Source organism: Mixophyes fleayi, chromosome 4 (assembly GCF_038048845.1).
Source record: "Mixophyes fleayi isolate aMixFle1 chromosome 4, aMixFle1.hap1, whole genome shotgun sequence".
Taxonomy (NCBI): domain Eukaryota; kingdom Metazoa; phylum Chordata; class Amphibia; order Anura; family Limnodynastidae; genus Mixophyes; species Mixophyes fleayi.
Window position 1 is genome coordinate 239892760 of NC_134405.1, and position 23329 is coordinate 239916088.

At 40.1% G+C, this 23329-nt stretch overlaps 1 protein-coding gene across 1 annotated transcript in view; it reads right to left on the bottom strand.

Annotated features, from left to right (window-relative positions):
- The window catches only part of CAPS2 (calcyphosine 2), a 95406-nt gene that overhangs the window by 16712 nt on the left and 55365 nt on the right, over window positions 1-23329 (bottom strand). The window contains exons 13-16 of the mRNA XM_075209545.1: window positions 22376-22469; window positions 12069-12187; window positions 1570-1646; window positions 1227-1381 (exon numbers count right to left, since the gene is read on the bottom strand). Of these exons, the coding sequence (XP_075065646.1) occupies window positions 1227-1381; window positions 1570-1646; window positions 12069-12187; window positions 22376-22469 (445 nt within the window). The remainder of the gene's footprint in view (window positions 1-1226; window positions 1382-1569; window positions 1647-12068; window positions 12188-22375; window positions 22470-23329) is intronic.

Here is a 23329-nt window from a genome sequence, read left to right on the forward strand (position 1 = left end):
TCTGTACCATTCTTAAGTGCTGCGGTATTCATGGATAAGAATAGACGTTGCATTAGACAATCGCACTATAGAGGCCACCCCCTAGGTGGAATTTCCTTGTAACTTACTCTGGTAAGTGATAAAGGGTCTGATATCTGCATATAACCTAAACCTATGTACAGGTTGGGTACGCACCTCGCACAGCAATTTTTTTGCTGAGAATAAGGAAGGAAAGCAACTGCTTTTTCTTTCTTTTTATCAGTGTCCTGCAGACTCTGCTGACTACCCTCAGTCCTAGATGTATAGTGTGACAAGTCACAGATAAAGCCCCGTCTTCCTTGACCTCCATTTATTTGGCAGGACAGGCAAGAAAGATCCAGGCCCGCCCAGACAGAAGCTGACAGTATTTTTAGCATTCAACATATCTGGCCACTCTCCCTGAATTTCCAAGAGACTCGCGGCACTCCGTGCCCCTTCAGTCGTGCTTCATATCACCTTCCAGAGGGGATAATAAAAAAAGTTGTCAAATATGTTATACATAAACCAGAAGGATTGTTCCAATACTTGGAACTTAGTATAACTCTCAAAGGGATGAATATATCTAATCACGGTTTCTAGTTTATCAGCACAGTCCCTGTGCTCATAGATTAATCTCTCGCCCTGAATAGTTTGATTGACTATTTTTTCTTACTGTGTAATAGTAGGAGTGGTAGGTGTAAATTCAATACAGCACAATACACACTTTCTAGCCAGAAATAACAATTCCTGAAAAGCAATAACTTTAGATATAGAAATGCTCATGTCTTGCCAACAGACGTATTTCCATAGTACAGGATAGTACATCTTACATTTCATTAATTACTGTCAGTAGTTCCACTCAATAACTAAATCATTTGGAACATCTCTACAGCATATGGAACAAAGTACTGCCTCCACAAGTTTGGAAACATTCTTTTGTTTATCTTGCATAATTCCACCTAAAACTATATTTCCATTTTTGGGTGGACTTATTCTTTAACATCTTTATTATTAGGCCAGATTCTTAATAACATACATTTAGTGTTTATGACTGCGGAAGTAGTTCCGGTTTACTGACAGTATCCCTTTTAATAATTTATTTCCCTGTTCAGACACTAATGAGAAGTGGGAGCATATCTATAGAGAGTGGCAGAATTAATGGTTTAATACATTTGTTGCGTCATTTGCATAATGGCAACAAACCTTATAGTCAAAATAACAACACATACCTTTTCAGACACGTCCAAGTGAAATGTTTTAAGAGCTTGCTTGAACTCTGTTTTCCCTAAATATCCTGTTCCATTTTTGTCTAGTTCTCGAAAGTATTTCCCTAAACCTGTTAGAGTTCTAACTCCTCTGGTCTTCAGCTTCTCTTTCATCACATCTACAAAGTATGAAATAAGTCACAGGTAATTAATACTTTTAAACTTTATATCAATTAAATCCACAATATTGCACAAAGAGAATTTAGAGACAAGAAATGACAGTAATGTAAAAACTGACTGGCATATAAAACGATATGCAAAATATATGAAAATATATTTTCAATTAAATGAAGATCAAGAGAGCCACCTTGTACTGCCAAAAGAATGTTCTGTTCATCATGCCAGTGAACGCCTAGGTCACACTTGGTTCCTTCACAAATGACCCTAAAATGACATGTGAAGATGGAGTCACATGAGGCATTATCTAGGTGTGCAGTGCAAGAAATACATCACTACAGTGAAGAAAAAAACAACATTACATGCATTACAGAACACATTCAAACTAATACAGACCTTGTATACGGAGTACATACAAATGAGGGAAATGAGCTCATAGGTCAACACACAACATTATAAATTAACAAAAGCTATACCAGAAAAAAACATGTGACCCACTCATGGATGAGAACATGGCAACCATTTTTGAAGCGCGTTTAATGTAAAAATCTGAGGACATTTTAACAAATGGCTATAAAATTGTTAAAATGTCAAGTTTAGTAATAGCATCTTAAAAATCTAAACAGAATTAGCCACATGTCACGCTGTAGGCCTATGAGGCTGAAGATGATATGACACTAACCGGTATTGGTGCCACTGGTCAAACAGGCGCGGAGTCTAACGTACCCCTGGTGTTCACCAGGGACCCCCGCAAGGAGGTTTGGACTTCGCAGCAGAGAGCACGCAGGTCGCGGTCCTGTTAGCCAGTTACCAGTGTAGCGCAGCGAGGTCAGACGGTTCCGGGTCACAGCAATCAGGAATATCAGGTACAAAAGGGTAATCCAAAGAATAGTCGCCAAGCCGAAGTCACAGTACAGAATTGGTCACACAGAAGAGTAGAATGGTCGCCAAGCCGGGGTCACAACAGGTAACCAGGAATCAGAATACTCAGGAGTATGGAGAAATAGGGAAGCCAGGAACACTGGTGGTGAACCTGTTACTCTGGCACCCTAATGGCGCCAGAGGCAGGTTTAAATAGAGCCCAAACAGAAGTGATTGGTGGAGAGCGGAGGCGGAATCTGCAGCAGCGTCCCGTTGCCTAGCAATGGAACTGAGGCCAGGGCGCATGCGCCCGCAATCCGGAAGTCCGTGGCAGCCGCCGGGGAGATCAGACGTCCGTTCCCCGACTGACAGGGAATCAGCAGGGACGGCGTCTGACAGTACCCCCTCCCCTCCTCCCTCTCAAAGAGGGATTACCTTTCCTCAGAAATTTTGCAAGGAGACGAGGAGCATGAAGGTCGGCTTCTGAGACCCACGATCTCTCCTCCGGACCGTTACCTCTCCAGTGTACAAGATACTGAGGTTTGCGCTGGAAGAAACGTCTCTTCAGAATTCTCTCGATCTCGAATTCATCCCCTAAAGATGTTTTAATAGGTGGAGGAGGTTCTCTGCTGAAACCGCTGATTCTCAACAAATTCTTCAATGAAATATGGAATGTGTTATGGATCTTAAGAGACGGAGGTAATGTAAGTTTGAAGGAAACCGGATTAATAACTTGTGCTATGGAAAAGGGACCAATAAACTTAGGAGCCAATTTCATGGATGGAACTTGAAGTCGAAGGTTGCGCGTGGACAACCAAACACGGTCTCCTACCCTCAGTACTGGAGCAATTCTTCTATGAAGATCAGCCGCTCTCTTCTGTCTCTGTACAGAAGTAGACAGTGCTTCCTTGGTTTGAGACCAGATTTGAGAGAAGTCATGGATGAGAGTATCAGCCGCTGGTACTAGAGAGGAGGGAGCTTCGGATAAGAGAGGAGGAGTGGGATGTCTGCCGTAGATAATGAAAAATGGAGAACGCCCAGAGAAGGAATGTGGAAGATTGTTGTGGGCGAATTCGGCCCAATACAGAAGATCATTCCATGTCGTTTGATGATCAGAAGCAAAACACCGTAGAAAGCACTCCAAGTCTTGATTCACTCGTTCTGTCTGTCCATTAGTTTGGGGGTGATATCCGGAAGAAAATTTGAGACTGACTCCAATCTTTTTACAAAAAGCTCTCCAGAACTTAGCGACAAATTGTACTCCTCTGTCAGAGATGATCTCTTGAGGGCATCCATGAAGACGGAAGATGTTTTTTAGAAACAAATCTGCCAGTTTAGGGGCTGAAGGGAGACCTTTACAAGGAGTGAAGTGTGACATTTTTGAAAAGCGGTCTACAACAACCCAGATGGTATTGTAGCCATTGCTCAAAGGGAGATCGGTGATGAAGTCCATCGTAATGCTGGTCCAGGGAGAATCCTGAATAGGCAGAGGAAGGAGAAGACCAGGAGGACTTTGTCTTGGCACCTTGTGGCGTGCACAAACCGAACATGCAGATACGAATTTTTGAACATCTGAAGCCAGTTTAGGCCACCAATAATATCTGGAGAGGAATTCTTTGGTTCTCTTGTAACCGGCATGGCCGGCAAATTTGGACTCGTGAGCCCAACATAGTAGTTTAGAGCGGAGATGAGGTTCCACGAATGAACGCCCTGGAGGGGGAGAGATTACTGAAGAATTGGTAATGGCCACTGTTTGTATTGTATTTAGAATCATTTTGTTGTCTAAACAAGTGAGAGTACCATCATTATCAAAGGACCTGGAGAGAGCATCGGCCTTGGAGTTTTTGGAACCGGGACGAAAGGTGAGAATGAGTTGGAACCTGGCAAAGAAAAGAGACCAGCGAGCCTGACGGGGGTTAAGACATTGTGCTTCCTGGAGATACGTAAGATTTTTATGATCTGTCATGACCGTGATGGGATGTAAGGCACCCTCTAGTAAGTGACGCCACTCCTCAAGGGCAATCTTGATGGCTAATAATTTCTTGTCACCGATTCCATAATTTAGTTCAGTGCTAGAGAATTTCTTAGACAGGAATCCTCAAGTCTCTAATGTTCCTGAAGCAGATTTCTGGGAAAGTATTGCTCCAATCCCGACTGAAGCGTCCGCTTCAATAAAAAACGGTCTCCCCAGGTCTGGCTGTTTGAGTATAGGAGCTGAAAGAAATGCTTCTTTAAGAGTTTTGAAGGCCAATATAGCTTCGACAGGCCATGGTTTGCTGCAGGCACCTTTTCGAGTTAAAGCTGTAATAGGACAGATAATGGATGAAAAGCCTTTAATGAACTGCCGGTAATAATTGGCAAAGCCAATAAAGCGTTGGGTAGCTTTGAGACCAAATAGGTAATGGGCAGTTGACAATGGCCTTCACTTTCTGCGGATCCATCAGTAGGCCGGTGCCAGAAACTATGTATCTTAGAAATGGAACTTGTGAACGCTCAAAAAGACACTTCTCCAGCTTGCAATATAAGGAATGTTTCCGGAGATGAGAAAGAACAGTCTTGACATGGAGACGATGAACATGTAAGTCAGATGAAAATATCAAAATATCATCCAGATAGACAATCACAAATTGATACAAAAGATCCCTGAAGATCTCGTTGACAAAATCTTGAAACACTGCAGGGGCATTGCAAAGTCCAAACGGCATGACTAAGTACTCATAGTGCCCGTCACGGGTGTTAAATGCCGTTTTCCACTAATCGCCCTTTCGAATGCGGATTAAGTTGTAGGCCCCTCTGAGATCTAATTTAGAGAAGATTTTGGCTCCTCTAATCCGGTCGAACAATTCTGTGATCAATGGGAGCGGATAGCGGTTCTTGATGGTAATATCATTAAGACGGCGGTAGTCTATGCACGGTCTTAATGAACCGTCCTTTTTCTTTACAAAAAAGAATCCAGCTCCTGCTGGCGAGGTAGATTTTCTGATAAATCCTCTTTGAAGGTTATCTGATATATATAAAGACATTGCCTTAGTCTCAGGGAGAGCCAGAGGATAGACTCTACCTTTGGGAATAGTTTTGCCGGGAATTAGCTCAATAGGACAATCCCATGCTCGATGTGGAGGAAGAGTCTCTGCAGCGGTCTTGCTAAACACATCAATAAAGTCTAAATACGGCTCTGGTAGTTTGAGAGAGACAAGGAAGTTGGTTAGGAGGAAGTATTCTCGAGAGACATTGATTGAAGCACGAGGAGCCCCAGGAGGTAACTTGTGCGAGAGCCCAATCGAATTGTGGTGAATGTTTCCTGAGCCATGGTAGCCCTAAAATGATGGAATTAACGGACTGTGGGATAACCAGGAACTGAATCCACTCTTGATGGAGAACCCCTACCTGCAACTGAACTGGGGCAGTAGTGTCAGTGATGGAACCGTTGCTGACACGGTTACCGTCAACTGCAGTAAGAACCAGAGGTTGCGGCAATGGAGTGCAGGGTATGTGAAGCTTCGACACCAGAGTGGCAGAGATGAAATTTCCTGCAGATCCGGAATCCACAAAAGCAGAACAATTTAGGGAAGAGTCCGAAAATGTGAGGGTAACAGGCATCAGAAAACTGTTATCTTTGGAAGGAGAGGGAGAATGGAGACATGAACCTAGAACAACCTCCCTGGTGTTGCCTAGGCGGTGAAGTTTTCTGGCCTCTTGGGACAGGAAGATAACAGATGGCCGGATTCTCCACAGTACAAACACAAACGATTCTTGATCCTGCGTTCTCTCTCATCCCGTGACAGCCGAGAGCGTCCAATTTGCATCGGCTCTTCCGCCGGGAGAGCTGGAGATTGAAAACGAGGAGCCAAACGCACAGTGCGACGACCTTGGACCCACCTCCTGAGAGCGCTCTTGAAGGCGAATGTCTACCTTGACACACAAAGAGACCAGGTCGTTAAGCTTGGATGGAAGCTCTTGCGAAGCCAGTGCGTCCTTGATAGGGTCTGACAGGCCTTGCCAATAGGTGGCGGAGAGGGCTTCATCATTCCAGCCTAATTCTGAGGCTAAAGTACGTAACTGAACCGCGTATTGACCTGCAGTTAAAGAACCTTGGCGAAGAGCTAACAAGCTGGATGCAGCCGAAGACACGCGACCAGGTTCATCAAATACCCTCCGGAAGTTCTCAATGAACGTGTCAGAATGAAGGAGAGATCCATCTTTTCGTTCCCACAGTGGCGAGGCCCAAGCTAGGGCCTGTCCCGTCAGGAGGGAAATAATATAGGCCACCTTAGCTCTCTCAGATGCGAAGTTCTCCGGTGAAAGTTCAAATTGGATGGAACACTGATTTAGGAATCCACGGCATCCTTTGGGATTACCGTCGTATTTCTCTGGGGTTGGAATCCGTAGTGTTCTAGAGGTAGGCAGTACTGCGCTTGGTGGAGCAGCAGCCGGAGCAGGATCAGGAACTGGGGCTGCTGCCTGAGAGGTGCTCAGGGCATCCAAACGGGAAATCACTCCTTGTAAACACTGCAAGAGTTGTGCTTGGTTGGCCTCCTGGCGTTCTACCCGTACTCCTAAATGGATGAGGAGGTCTCGGGATGAGGGTTCTCCGGTACCGTCAGTCATGGCCAGAGTAAACGGTCATGCTGTAGGCCTATGAGGCTGAAGATGATATGACACTAACCGGTATTGGTGCCACTGGTCAAACAGGCGCGGAGTCTACCAGGGACCCCCGCAAGGAGGTTTGGACTTCGCAGCAGAGAGCACGCAGGTCGCGGTCCTGTTATCCAGTTACCAGTGTAGCGTAGCGAGGTCAGACGGTTCCGGGTCACAGCAATCAGGAATATCAGGTACAAAAGGGTAATCCAAAGAATAGTTGCCAAGCCGAAGTCACAGTACAGAATGGGTCACACAGAAGAGTAGAATGGTCGCCAAGCCGGGGTCACAACAGGTAATCAGGAATCAGAATACTCAGGAGTATGGAGGAATAGGGAAGCCAGGAACACTGGTGGTGAACCTGTTACTCTGGCACCCTAATGGCGCCAGAGGCAGGTTTAAATAGAGCCCAAACAGAAGTGATTGGTGGAGAGCGGAGGCGGAATCTGCAGCAGCGTCCCGTTGCCTAGCAACGGAACTAAGGCCAGGGCGCATGCGCCCGCAATCCGGAAGTCCGTGGCAGCCGCCGGGGAGATCAGACGTCCGTTCCCCGTCTGACAGGGAATCAGCGGGGACGGCGTCTGACACCACGCAGGCAGTTTTCTTAGATTGCTGTATGTAAAAGTGTCACATTGCATGACAAATTATCATGCACCGGACCCACAGACCACTCGTTCAGGGTACTGTACGTTTACCTATTCCTCTCCCTGGTGCTAAGTAGCTGCCAAGTTTTATTCATTTTTTGACACTTCTGTCACCCCTGCCTCTACAATGGTGTCAGATCTTCAAGTCCCGATATCTGTTCAGTTGTGGATATATTAGACGTCATAATGAAGATGCCAGTATAAAGTTGGTGTTATTCTCAAAGTGAGCATGCTGTTGTACAGATATTTAATAAACATATGAACATCCTAACACCGCTGCTACCAGAAGTCACTTAAGGACCGCAAATTGGCTGAAGCATAGTGTAAATTTTGTGAGTGAGCAGATATCTACACCAGCTGATGGGAGGAGCTGGGCTGAGTATTCCTTGTATAGTACAGTATACTTAGTGTTGTATGGCAGTGCAAACATGAGATACTCATATGCGTCAACTGTTTGCCTCCCTGTGTCCCTTTGGATTGTAAGCTCTAGCGAGCAGGACACTCTTCCCTCCTGTTATCATTACTTATAATACTTATAACTTTTGCTCACCGCCCACATTGCGCACCTCTTCTTTGGGCTCTCTGGCCATTGACTCCACTCGTACATTGTCTTTGCACCTCTTTCAGTGGCTCTGATCCCGATAGTTGCGCCCACACTAACTGCACAGCTTTCACCTTTCTCTGAGTATACCCCTTGCACCCCATTACCCATCTAGGCTACCAGTAGCTGTGTTGAGAGTTATAGTGCAATTTATTTACTATATTGTACTGTAATATCCCATACTGTCTTGTTGTTTGCCCTCCGTACGGTGCTGTGAACCACTTGTGGTGCCCTATAAATAAAGGTTATTAATAATAATAATAATAATAATAATAATAATTTAAATTTGCTGAGCGGGATTATTGAAATAAGGTCCATTTCTAATTTTCACCGAAAAGGAGCTTGATTTTTGTACCAGCTCCAGATATGAGGCTTTACCCTATACTTTTTAAATGTATACATTTTCGCATTATATTTCGGCAGAGAAGCACATTTCTACTCTTGCTCTGCCCTATGTAAAAGAAAGCGTCACAAACAAAAAACAGCCCTAAAGTTCCCTCACTGGCAGAATTAATTTAAGCCATAAATGACGCTAAATAGAACAGTATTTAAGAGAAAAATGTTAAAGTTTTATTTAATGAAAGGTGTGATTGCAAAATGGTATGAGGCTGGACTTTGATGTGACAGTCACACTTTAGTACAGCATGTCTCATCAGATATTTTCCTCTCCTCACCTCACACCAGGGGCGGGCTGGAGCGGGGGGCAGGGGGGGCGCTCAGACTAACCGCTTTTTGGGCCGACCCCGTGGATGCCATATTACTTGAAGATTACCACATGACACACGATGCGGCTGCGTCAGTGCACAGCCAGCCGCATCACATGACATCAAGGACGTGGCCGCATCGTGTGTCATGTAATGCGGTCGCCTGTGCGCCCCCCGGGCTGAAATTTGCCAGCCCGCGCCTGCTCCACACCCAAATGCACCCAAGTGCATTTCTAGTTTGAGAAGAGAGCATCTAGGCTCACATTGTAAAATCAAGGCATTTGAGCTGCACTTTGAGTGCGCTTTGTAAATGACCTACAATGAATTGTGCTAGGAAGTAAGAGAAAAGTTGTGCATGTTTACATTAAAGAAGCCCATAAGCGATGATGCTTTCATTTACTATGTCTATTCAATGCAATACAAAAACAAGATTTATATTAAAATTATAGGATTGAGCTCTAGCATTGTACCGCCATTATAAGACTGAAAACTTCCTATTCTTAGAACTTAACACTTCATTAGATATCAGGTGGCGTATTTTAAAATAAAAGAATAATCTGTCTATATTCTAGCAATGATGATTTCTTGAGCACTCAGGCATTAGGCTGTCAGCAATGTGCATTATAGTTTATTAGTGAAGTCTGCTTATTTCTATGTCTGACCATCAGGTCTTCCAAGTTCTAGTAATTGGAAATGTAATTAGGTTAATTATGCAGGTGCACTGAAAACAAGGAACCACAATGATTTACCAGCCTCTAAAAATGGAAGCAGAATTTCTGAATGTGAGTGCATGAAATTATATTACAGGCACATGTAATTACCTGGCTCAATATAATGTGCACAGTTGAAATGTTCTGTTCCAATATGAATATCAGAAATATTAATAGCCAAACATGATCAAATGGTACATGGTGGATGAATGAGTATACTGGAGGCTCTAAATAAGCCTACGCCATGTAATGTCATAACAGGAATTATGTGAAACAAATTTCAAACAATCAACTTGCTATATATACACACACACACAATATATATATATATATATATATATATATATATATATATATACATATATATATATATACACACATACACACATACACACATACACACATACACATACATATGTATGAGGTATGCTTGGCACCAAAATGTTTTTCGTGCCAAGGGTCTCATATCACCACTCTGTGCTATTGGGAGGATCTGCTCTGTCCACTATCTCTCAGTTTTTGATTCACTGCTTACCTCTATTATCCATACCTGCCTAATCTCCTGGAATATCCCTTCCTCCAGGATGCCACCCACTTCACTACTGAAATCACGTTTTGTGGCATCATAGCCCTGCCTGCACTGAGCGATGAGCAAATAATTGCACAGCATGGGGTAGGGCCACAGATAAATGATCGCATAACCATGCCCGGCTGTACTTGCCAGATGACCTCCACTTTTCAATGCTGGCAAGTAATCCATTACTGTCCTCGCACCAATACACGGTCTCTGTCACATGCAGCCATGTCCTCACTAACATAATCACATCGCCTGACAAATTCTATGCTGCTGTGAGCATTCTCATAATCTGACTGGCTACAGGCTCCCACTTTGTTATCACACTTTATCTCCATGTATGTTTCCAGTTTCACACTGGTGCTCTGACCCTAGTCAAATTCATCTGCATTTTGCCTTCTGTTATATCAATCCCCCAGGGATGGACAAGAGAGACACATGTCAGGGACAGGGGGGGAATGGTTATCACTGCAAGAACTTACACTATGAAGAAACTTTTGATAAAAGGGGCTGTGTGATCATTAAATGTTACTTGTTTGCTGCATTTGTTTGCTTTACCCACCCCAAAACATAATAAAATGATTGTTCTAAATGTATTTATTGAATTAGATGTTAAAATATACCATGTTTTCAAACTCTTTTCTCAAGGAGAGGTGGGGCAAAAATTTTACATGTCCTCAAAGGTGCCGATAATGGGGTGTCATCCGATACACTCTATAGGCATCTTTTGCATCAACCAGGTGCACCTTAGGCACTTATGTCAATGTAATCTAAACATTAAAAAAGTACAAATGAAATGAAGACAGACCTAATATCATCTTGCTGTAAGCACAAGGCAGTGCAAAACTAAATGAACTCCGAGCACACTTTTTTGTGGATATTAATTAACTTTTCATGTGCAAAAGATGTTACTAGATGGAGTATGGCACATTCCATTGTTATTAATGAAAGCAAATATATAGAAAACTGTGAAAAATAATATATGCATGCAGGTATCACAATAAGCAATACTTATACACAGGGAATACGTGTCCCTTTAATATATTTCAAGTTACTCTAAAATCCTTATTGTAAACCTGCCATAGAAGACAAAAATAGAGGATAATGGAAATCCTGTGTTCATATTGATCTTTACGGTATCACATTACAAGGCATACCTACTAAAAAATAGCAATTCATTAAATATTTAAAATCTGACTTCTGACCAGTGATTCTAAACCAAAAAAGGGTTTAATCTTCTTTTTTGTGTTCGTATGGTAGTTTTTTGTCTTAGTAGGCCCTTTCCTTGGACCAAATTATGCCCACGTGTGATCATTGCAGTCCTTATGGAAAAGTTGACTTCATGCCTAGGAATCTTCCATCCCAATGCTGTACGATTGTATCACTTCAAATGAACTTATCAAGAAACAGGCCATGGAGCTAACTGGAATGCTAAACCTAATGCATCTCATCATATAGATGTCACACTGTTGTTAAGAAGTACTGTATTCCTTTCTATTCTATTGTCTATAAATAGTGAGCTTTCATGTGTGAAATATGCAAATATTATCCTACCTATGTATATGTCTGTCATGAATAATAAGGGAAGATTTGATAAAAATTTTGGAGACTTTGACTGAGCCATATACAAGCCAAATAACTGCTATTGTTTCAAGACAAAGAAACATATTCATTATAAAATATTAAAGTATTTTTAAAGATTACCTCTGCTTGTATATGGGTATTTAGAACTCATATACAAGTTATGGTATAAACATAAGATTTTACATACTTAGAAATTATTATTGGAATAATGTTAAGATCTCACTGAATCAGCAGCCATCAATTTTTCACTTTGTAAGTTACTATGTGCACATTTAGAGAAAGAACAACTAAATAAAACAAAGCATGCATAACACAATAGATAAACAACAATTGTAACTATATATGATTAGTGCAACATTCATTATCCTATCACCTTAAGGAATGCAAAGCATTCTCATCAATGGCTGTAATCCGAATGGTAAGCATTGGGTTTTGCTTTAAGCTTTCTGGGAGGCTTTGATGTTCTGCTGTCAAGAAAGTAAGGTTTGCTCCCTGAAAAGATCAGATTTACAGAGTATTATGGTTAAAAGCAATTGTTATTCATTCCACCAATAGTCATGTATTACTGTAGCTAACACATAAATTGCGAGTGACATCCACTTTGTGACTTCACTAATCAAACTTATTTTCAAAGCAACTGTTGTAGTGTAAAGTATTCTATTCACTCAGGTTACAAAGATATAAACTGGCAGAGCCTATACAAGTGCATTAGATGTTAGTCTCCGGTTAGTCTCTTGCAGAAATTGATCTGTCTTAAAGGAAGGTTAAAGTTGCCACTGGGCTTATTAATCGATAAATTAGTTGACAATTAGCCATGTTCTATAAATAAATTAAATCTTCAGTACAATTATATATGGCCTCACGTTTCTGCATATCTATTGTCATTTTTTATTTATACAGTGTCAACATACTTCCCAGTATTGCATAATATGGGAGATAAATTGAATATACAATTAAACAGATGATGAGAAGGTCCTGCGTACAATATATTGCAAACTGCATTAAAGTATATATAAAAAAAAATGTATACATTCAGACAAAGCTAGCAAGATCCAGACACCCTTTGCTAGTGTTTAACACCTAGGGCTAGATTTACTAAGCTGCGGGTTTGAAAGAGTGGGGATATTGCCTATAGCAACCAATCAGATTCTAGCTGTCATTTTGTAGAAAGTACAAAATAAATGAAAGCTAGAATCTGATTGGTTGCTATAGGCAACATCTCCACTTTTTCAAACCCGCAGCTTAGTAAATCTAGCCCTAAATCTGTAGTGGACATAAATGTTAAGCTTATAAAACGCTTTGTAGACTAACAGGCCTATATATTAATATAAAGTGATTAGACAAGTCGTATTACATTTTTTGCCACATTATTGCGTTAATTAGTGGGAATAAATTTCAAATAAATCTATCATGGTTCTATGTTTAAAACAGCAAAATGTGAAAAAGTCCAGGGGGGGTGAATATCTTTTCTAGCCACTGCACCTAGCAATAATTTTTTAACCACATGCCTATAAACAGTAAATTGCACAGTATTGGGCCAACTGGGAACAAGAAGGCAATAGCCCAACTGCAAAATAACCAAACTTACAAACAACCAGATCTGGATCTCTGTGACCAACTTAACACATTCAGATTTTATTTGACATTACCGAAAAGTTCCAGTATAATGCCGATTTTATGTTTCCAATATCAACATTATCCAGAATATATTATCAATTTAACTAAATATATTTCTGTTTAGTAGAATAAATTCTAAATTTCCTCTAAAGAAAAAGCTGCCATTTTGCATTATATTATATTTGACTATCTGTTGTCCAGCAATGTATTTATTTTCACATTATAAAGACATCGTGCAAACAGAGCCAATCTAAATAAACAATTTAAATAAACAACAGTCGATAGCTAATACAAATTCTGCATGGAAACACATCAATCTTCCTTCATTGTTTCGGAACTGAAGTTCCCAAATTGTTTTCCTCTTAACCACACTTTATCTGTCTGGGTTTCAGTAATGATATGTGACAATATAATAGAGCCAGTGTTCAGGATTATAAACAGGAGAAAGTAGGAGGCAGCCTGCATTTACCACTGAAACTGAAAATTAGTGAGATTTTCACAACCAATTTCAGCTGAAAGGCAAACAAATAAAAAATAAAAAAATGTCTCAGTCAGTAATCCATGTTGAGACATGTTATGGCAGGTTTCTCAAGTCAAGGTATAGTTCAGCGTTACATTGAGCTAGGTCTTGCTTACTGCTAGGACAAGTAGTCAGGAACATCTTGTCCAGGTCTAAGCTGCAATATAATTTGCTAAAGGTGGTTGTTTTTCTTATTTGTTTTTCTGCTGCTTCAATTTCTCACCGAAGAGACAGAGAGAGGCACACAAATACAATTTAGGAGAAGAATAGAAAGCTAACTTTGGCCTTCAATTAGAATTAGAATTGTTGTGCTGTAAATATATGCATTTCTGTACTGAACATGCGTCCCAAAAAGCGTCCATATTTAGATTTTAGTGCATCTTGTGCCTGGATAGAAGAAACAGAGGTGACTACAGTAAGAGCATGTACAGGTAAGTGTAGCACACCCCTGGAGAGGGAAAAAATAAGAGGCAACTCCAGATACGATTATTACATCTTTACCGGGTACTAGAGTACCTGGTGTAAAGACAGAAGATGATCATGACGATGACGACACCAGCAGCAATATCTAGACTCTTCTGATTGGTTGCCTGTGCATAGACCCAGCTCATTCAGTAGTGTCATGGCTGTATACCATCAAGTTGAGGCATTTCTATTCAGATTACTTATTTGTCATTTCCATTTGGACTACTGCAGCATAGAAGATTCCCCTGAAAATGACTCAGGGGTGTTTGTATCTTATTACATTTTAAATGTAAAATGCAACTTTCATATTTTTTAATAACATGGTCAAGACACTATTCTCTTATGCGTGACACATCATTATATTATATTGTGTACTAATAGGGCAATGTGACTACCACTATACTATCATAGGGCGCAAGTATATGCATTTGTATGCTTGACACAGAAAAACTGATGTGTTTTGATTAGGGCAACACAGTGGCCTAGTGGTTAGCACTTCTGCCTCACAGCACTGGGGTCATGAGTTCAATTCCCGACCATGGCCTTATCTGTGTGGAGTTTGTATGTTCTCCCTGTGTTTGCGTGGGTTTCCTCCGGGTGCTCCGGTCTCCTCCCACACGCCAAAAAATATACTGGTAGGTTAATTGGCTGCTATCAAAAAATTTACCCTAGTCTTTCCCTGTCTGTCTGTCTCCCTCTCTGTCTGTGTGTGTGGCTATATTAGGAAATTTAGACTGTAAGCTCCAATGGGGCAGGGACTGATGTGAATGAGTTCTCTGTACAGCGCTGCGGAATTAGTGGCGCTATATAAATAAATGATGATGATGATGATTTGGATGTATGCAACCCAACGCTTACATCTGAGGGCACAAAATCTATCAAATTCTAAATGAGGCCACTAGTATCTATTCTCGATCATATAACTAATGACCCTCATTGCCACAAATAAATGTAACTTAATTAGATGAACTGTAAGTATTGCATGTGCATACAGTAAGTTCAATATCCTCCAATTATTTGTTGCAAAATCCTTGATACATAAATAACAGAAACACATTCTAGGGTACAAGTCACCCATCATTATAATACTGACTATTCTGCATATTTTAGCAGCTTGCGTACTTTCTTTTTTTTTCCTTTCTTGTAAATATGGTCATTCTTAAATGTAGTACATTTAATCAATTGTATTCTGGGAATGGAAGGATAGAAGAAAACTGATCATAACAGTGGTAAATAACTGCTATTTATAAAAAGTACATTCTTTAAAACCTCTATCAATATGTCTGCACAAAATGGTTATTTGTACAGTAGCTGTAAAGCATCAAGATTTATCTAATCTATTCATGGTCTGTGAAGACATCATGACCCATAATTAATTTGTCTTCTCACAGACACATACAATTATTTATGTTTCATATAATGAACAGAGGGCAAAAACGTAATGACAACAGTGAAGGAGAGTGCATGTCATCAACATAAATAAGTGCAATTACTGTCCTCATAAAACATCCCATAATCTTACATGTTCTGAGCAATTAAATGGCTTTATTTTCAAAGAAGGAGGCTGACATTTCTGAAGCTTATATTTCTAAGCTGGTAGAAGCAGCCTGGTTCCTTTAGGGCTAGTTTATATTTGTTTAACATACAGACGTGTCAAAAAAAAAGATTGGAATCGCACAGGGAATTGGACAATTTCTCATTCATAAAAAAAACTGATAGGCAGTTATATTAATCAAACGTAATGATAAGGGGGTGCTCTTCCAATTAATCAACTATATTATATCTTAAAGACCAGAATTTATATGTAATTCTTATCTATTTATTAGTAATAAGTTAAAATCAACTTTTATTGCCCAAACCCTTTATTTGAAGATCCTGAATGGCGAAATATTAAGAAATACAATAGAGAAAATGTGATTAAAGAAAGAATGTGAAATAAAAAAACAAAAGAACACCTTCAGTAAATACCCTCCACTAATAACTGTACAGTATGTAACTATATCATCATATTTCATTTTTCAGAAAACCCAGAACCATTCATTTCTCTTCTCCCATTGAGTGTTCTCGGAGACCTGGGTTTTGCAACATATACCTGATAACATATATTAACGATACAGAATCATAATCTGATAATTTGCAGACGATTGGTGCATTCTTTATAATTGTTTGAAGTCCTATGACTAAAGAGTTATCAATATAGAGAGTTATCCATCTCCTTCATTATCTCTTATAATTATCATTTATGGAGAAACTCTCCTATCCTGATGTACCCAATTCAAGAGTGATGAAGGCTATCATACAATAAATCTAAAATTAAGGTTGTTAATAAATACAATAATGCCAAAAGAAGGATTATGTATACTATAGAGATTTGCATCTACTCATTTATATTCCCGTTCAGAGATATTGTGCCAACTAACTGTGGCTTGATCTCATTCATAACATAATGAGAATGGTTATATTTGTAACCTATTCATTGATAAATCTTATGTCTGAAAATCTCTATAAGAGTAATATATGATGGAAGTGTACCGGTGATAGGATGGGGAATACTAATGAATTGTGATGTGACCATAAATATAGATTAATAAATAAAATAAACCTAAGTCAACAGTGATATGATAATGATGATAATAATGAATGATTAATACAGCGATACTTTGTTAGTATAAATGATAAATCTTAATGTTAGGAACTCCTTCAGCCAGTACAGCAAAACCCGGAGTCTGCTCTAGAGTCTGGTGTTCACTGTTGCCCCTAATGGTGGGGACAGACTTGGCTGCGGACACACAGAGGGTCGAGAGATGTGTACCGGCTAAGGAGATCCCAGGAATAGAGTGTTATGATAGATAGCAGCGTGGGGTCCAGGCCAGAATCGGTGCCGGCAGCAGACAATGTAGCCGGAGAACAAACCAAGGTCAGGGGTTACAGGCACGGGTTCAGAATCCAGGGACAGGCGTAAGATCAGGGTCACTAGCAAAGGTTCAGAATCCAGGTTCAGGCAATAGATCAGGGTCAGAAGCACAGGTTCAGAGTCCAGGAACAGGCAATAGTCAAAGACGGGTAATCAATCTTAGGTTTATACACCAAACACAGGAACAAGGTAGCAGGCAGCAGTACTGAAACAAGACGCTATAACCGGCAGTGAGGCTCAGTCCTCACTGCCCTATATACTACTGCTAGTTAATCAGAGCCTAGCTCTGAAATTACTCACAGCCTTTGCCTAATACACCAACTAGATAAATTAACTTACAGGCTGTACAGATCAAGAGGCTACTTAATCAGCCCACAGGCTGTGCTCTTTGTCTGCGCATGCGCCCAGCTATTTGTTGCGCCCAGAGCGCCTAGGGACAGTTTTCGGCGTCCGGCCGTTGCCCTGGAAGTGACGTCCCGGTCGTCATAGCGACGGCTGGGACACCAGAGGGAGCAGGACCTGAGTTGCGGCGGTGCCCGAGGCCGCGGCGGCTCATGATACTTAAATAAAATAAATAAACAGCAACAAAAAAACTCACTTTATATTGCATTTTATATGTTCCTTCTATAGAACATATATGTTCCTTATATGTTCCTTCTACCTACAGCACTTTTATCAAAATGCTAAAAGCCTGCTTACTTTAAAAATCTGGTGTTTTTGCCAGCAAAAGCGCTTGTTTTTGCTTCGCCCTATATACTAACAGGGTTATTAATTGTTTTAGGGTTAACCTAAGCCAAATAATATTAGGGCTTGTACTGAGAGGAGGAGCAGAGCACTAGGTGTCAATCTGACACCCTGCCCCAGAGCTGGATTAAGGCTCTGGGGGACTCGGGGCACTTTAAACAGGGGCCCTATGATGTAATGGTTATCATTTTAGACAAATACACAGGCAATACTGTGTGCACTACAGTTAGGTGCATGCAGTTTTGCCTTCACAAACAGTACACTGTGAACCGGGACATACCTACCAACTGTACTTGCATTCGGACCAAATCCTGACTAAGCGAGACAGTCACCCAAATTCAGGACTATCTCACCAGACTCAGGGCAGTTGGCAAAATTTAGAAAACTCCAACCAGCCTCAACATTAAAATAATAATATTCACATTTGCTAAATAGATCTATTTCCTTCAAAACAACATTAACATTAAATTAATAGTATGCCCATTTAATATATAATCCTATTTCCCTCCATCCAAACTAAAAAACATTTATGTTTAATAAATATAACCATTTCCCACAACCTTCCCCGGCATTAAATAATTCATACTTACATTTAAGTATGGGGTCATACCCCCCGGCCCAGCCCGCCCCTGATGTTCTAGGATGCGTTGTTTAAGCATCCTGCTGGTTTTGCCCACATAAGTCAAATTGCAGGAACATTCAAGAATATATATAACTCCCTTCATCTTACAGTTGACATAGCTGTTAATACAATGGGTATCGCCATATCGATCTGAAAATCTATCTGTTTCCACCATGTGATTACAGATCTTACAGTATCCACATCTGTAAGACCCTAGAATTTTTTTCTTACTCTTGTTGGGAGTAAACTAACTCTTCACTAGTCTTTCCCTCAAATTCGTGGTATGCCTCCAACTAAATTGGACTCTATCTTTCAGGATATTTTTTAAGTCTATATCAGATAGGAGTGTCAGGTGCCGCCTGTGAGATCGGGACGGATGTCCTGCTGTGCTGCTCAGCGCGTCTGGTTGCCTAGCAACCAGACGCGTCACTTCCGCCCCGCTCGGCCACAGCACTGAAAGCGTTCCCGTTGCTAGGCATTGGGACGCTGCATTCAGGAAGCGCTACGGCGCTAATATGATGACAGCGCTGCGGCGCTGAAGCCGATTGGGCATCAGATGTATTTAAGCCTTCCATGGTCCCACCTCCAGTGCCAGAGTTTCAGGTCCTCCTGTCCTCCAGCGTTTCTAGTGTATTCCTGTGATTGCCCATTTCCTGACCTTTGCCTGCCTCCTGATTATTGCTGTTTGCCTGTGACCTTTGTGACCCGGATTGCCTTGACTACTCTTTGGATCTCCCTTTTGTACCTCGCTGTCAGAATGTTACCGACTCGGATAGACTCATCACCCCTTCGGATTCTCTTTGTGTACCTGCATTGCCCGCACCATTGCCGAACCGGTCTGGCTGACATGCGTGTTCCTTGCAGCTGAGTCCATACCTCCTTGCGGGGGTTCCTGGTGAATACCAGGGGCATGTTAGACTCTGCACCTTCCTCCGAGTAGTGCAAACGATAGCAGGTACACTATACTCAGTCGTGACAAGGAGAATAGACCAAATCTTTTGAATTATGGATTGAATTTGTTTCCATTCATTACAAAAGTCTCCAATGAATCTGATTGTATGAGTGGTATCCTGCTGCTTAGATGAAAACATTAAATTGGTCCGATCCCACTGATTGACTTGATTCAAGACACTCTTAACAGATCTCCGACTGTAGCCTCTTTCTATTAATCTCTTGCTTTGTTCTTTAGCTCTAATTTTAAAATCCATTTGATTAGAGCAATTCCAACGGATCCGAAGGAATTCTCCCTTAGGAATGTTGTTTATTACTGGTGGAAAGTGAAAGCTTTGATTGTGCAAGATGCTATTCATGGCAGCTGGTTTACGAAAGAGTTCAGTTTCTTTTTTGCCATTTGTCCCTTTCTCGATGGTAATATCCAAAATGTCTACGCTTACTTGGCACATACTATATGTGAGTCTCAGATGATTGTTATTCAGGATGTCAATGAAATTCTTGAACAGATTCTCACTTCCTCCCCCCAAAAATCATGATATCATCGATGTATCTGGCCCAGATGATAATATGGTCCGTATGCATCAATAAATCATCGCTAAATACATTTTCTTGTTCCCAATATCCCAGGTACAAATTACCAAATGTTGGGGCACAGGCCGCCCCCATAGCCATATCCCATATCTGCAAATAAAACTTTTCAGAGAAAAAATAATTTTTCTTGAGAATGAAGTTTAGAGGTTCCACCAAAAAGTTATTGAACTCTTTATTAGCTTCTGTGGCAAGGAAATATTTCACAGCATCAAGGCCCTCCTTATGTCCTATGCTAGTGTAGGGAGATTCAATATCCACAGTTATCATCCATATCTCTTCATCTAAAATAATCCCATCCAACATCCTTAGGACATCGGCAGTATCTTTAATATACGAGGGTAGTGATGTAACATGCTTCCTTAAATGTGTATCAACAAAGATACTTGTCTGTTCAGTAAGGCTACAATTACCGGATAGAATTGGTCTACCCGATAGTGTTATTCTATTTTTGTGTATCTTTGGTAACAGATATAAAGTGGGTATTTTTGGTTTGTCTACAGTTAGGAAGTTGATTTCAGTTTGACATATCACCCCCTTTAACAGAGCCTTATGGATTATATCATAATAATATGTTCTAAATTCTTCAGTGGGGTTTGAAAAAAAGAGAAAAATATAAACCCCTTGTTAGCAAACTGATATGTTGGCCTGTTAAGGTCTTATCTGATAAATTGATAATCTGCAGGGAGCGGTCTGGCATTATTATCTCATCTGTCTGTTGTAGTGATCGGGTTTCCATCCCCACCGATTCTGTTCCCCTCCTGTTCGGTTTAATTCGGCTTCTTTCTCTATCCTGAGATCCTACAGGATTCCCTAAAAATTGCTCCTATGATTATATTAGGATTTACCTTTCATTGATCCTCGATTATCCGATTCACTATATGATATCTCTTATTTAGAGGAATCATAACTAACGGATAGATTTCGCCTTATTCTTCTCCTACCACTCTGGATTTTGTTCCATTTAAATATATTTCCAGTGGCATAATCATTTTTATCCCTACTAAACTTGGCTCTTTTCTTTTCCATAATCATTTTTTCGAAATCCTCAAGATCTTTTTTATCTCCTTCATATGCTTTTATAAATGATTCATCTGTTTCAAAATCCTGTAATTTGGCCCTTATTAGTTCAATCGCCTTAGAATATCCATCTAGAATGAGCATGTCATGTTTTTATACAATCTGGATTAATTCTTTGGAGAATTTAAGGAGAACATTCTCCCACCTCAGTTTTTAAATCGGCAGTATCCAATTCATAAGAGGGATAGACCTTTGGGGGTAAATGTATTAACCTCCGGTTTCTTCAACTCCCGCGAGTTTGGCGTCTTCGGCGCTTAAATTTAAAGCGGCGCTGCCTTGTAAAGGGAAACTTCCCTTTACAAGGCAGCGCCGCTTTAAATTTAAGCGCCGAAGACGCCAAACTCGCGGGAGTTAAAGAAATCTGAGGTTAATACATTTACCCCTTGGTGTCAAAGAGTGCTTAATATAGTTTTCACTGGTGGTCATAGCCCACCAAATTTTGCTCTGCTTCCGCAGCAAAATTTGTAAATCCTTCAAACCAACATGCCATGTATTAGTTCGTAATTGTGTATAATTAAGCTCTGCAAAATATTGTATTTGTTAACAACCTTAATTTTAGATTTATTGTATGATAGCCTTTATCACCCTTGAATTGGGTACATCAGGATAGGAGAGTTTCTCCATAAATGATAATTATAAGAGATAATGAAGGAGATGGATAACTCTCTATATTGATGACTCTTTAGTCATAGGAAGTCAAACGATTATAAAGAATTTGCAGATGATTGGTGCATTATCAGATTATGATTCTGTATAGATAATATATGTTATCAGGTATATGTTGCAAAACCCAGGTCTTCAAGGCCACTCAATGGGAGAAGAGAGATGAATGATTCTGGGTTTTATGAAATATGAAATATGATGATATAGTTTCATACTCTACAGTTATTAGAGGAGGGTATTTACTGAAGGTGTTCTGTTGTTTATATTTTTCATTCTTTCTTTAATCACATATTCTCTATTCTATTTTTTAAATATTTCACCATTCATGATCTTGAAATAAAGGCTTTTGGCTTTATCACTAACAAATAGATAAGAATTACATATTGGAGTGGAGTGCTTTTTTTTTAGTCTTTTTTCCAATTCTGGCCTTTTACATACAGACGTGTACAAGGTTTGTGGTTCCTGAATGAAATAGTTTAAGCCTATCAACAATTTGGTAAAACACAGACTTACAGAATAAAAGTCTTCAAGTTCATATGAATTTCCTCTTTTCCATCCAGATTCATGGCTATATATTCCCTTCTGAATGAAAGGTAGAGCATTTGTCCTTTAGGGAGAATAAAGAAAGGCAACTTTCAGATCTTTAATATAGGGGACATTTTGCCAATGTATAGTAGCAGACAATTATAAAAGAAAAATATTAGTATTAAATAAAGCTAATACTGTAGGTTGGTAATTTTATCCTGTGACTATGTCAGTATTCACTGAAGTCACTTAAAGTCAAATATGTTGATTTTATCATAATAGGGAAGAAAAACTGTATGAACTGTAAATAAAAAAATGCAAATTTTAACTTAAGTTTGAGGTCTAAATATACATTTCCATCTGGTAATACTAGAAGAATGAAGGACACACTGCAGTAATAAACACACAAATTGTCCTGGCGCAATGAAAGCAGATCTCCAACAACCACCAGAATTATTCTTGATGAAAAACAGCCAAATAACACTCGCTGCTGAAAGACCCGTGGAGTCTCAAGTGTCAAACATAAAACATAGCATAAAACAGCGCTGAGTGTGATATGGAAATAGTTCATCAATAACAAAAAGCTTGGATTGATAATTAAAATACGATTTATTCTTCAAGTGCATAACATACAAATAAAACAATATCCCTAAAATGACCAGCTGATCACAATATAAAACATATATAACAATACCTCAAATGAGTAGGAGTCGGCATTCAGTGGTAGTCTCAAAGGCAGTAATTAAATAACAAATTGTGGCCAATATAAAACCCCTCGGTCTCTCGCTTTTTGTTATTGATGAACTATTTCCATATCACACTCAGCGCTGTTTTATGCTATGTTTTATGTTTGACACTGCAGTAATAACTGAATGAGATCGTACCTAAGGCTTATTCACCAATATCAGAAAGCAGGATTAAAAGTACTACTTGGGAAATGAA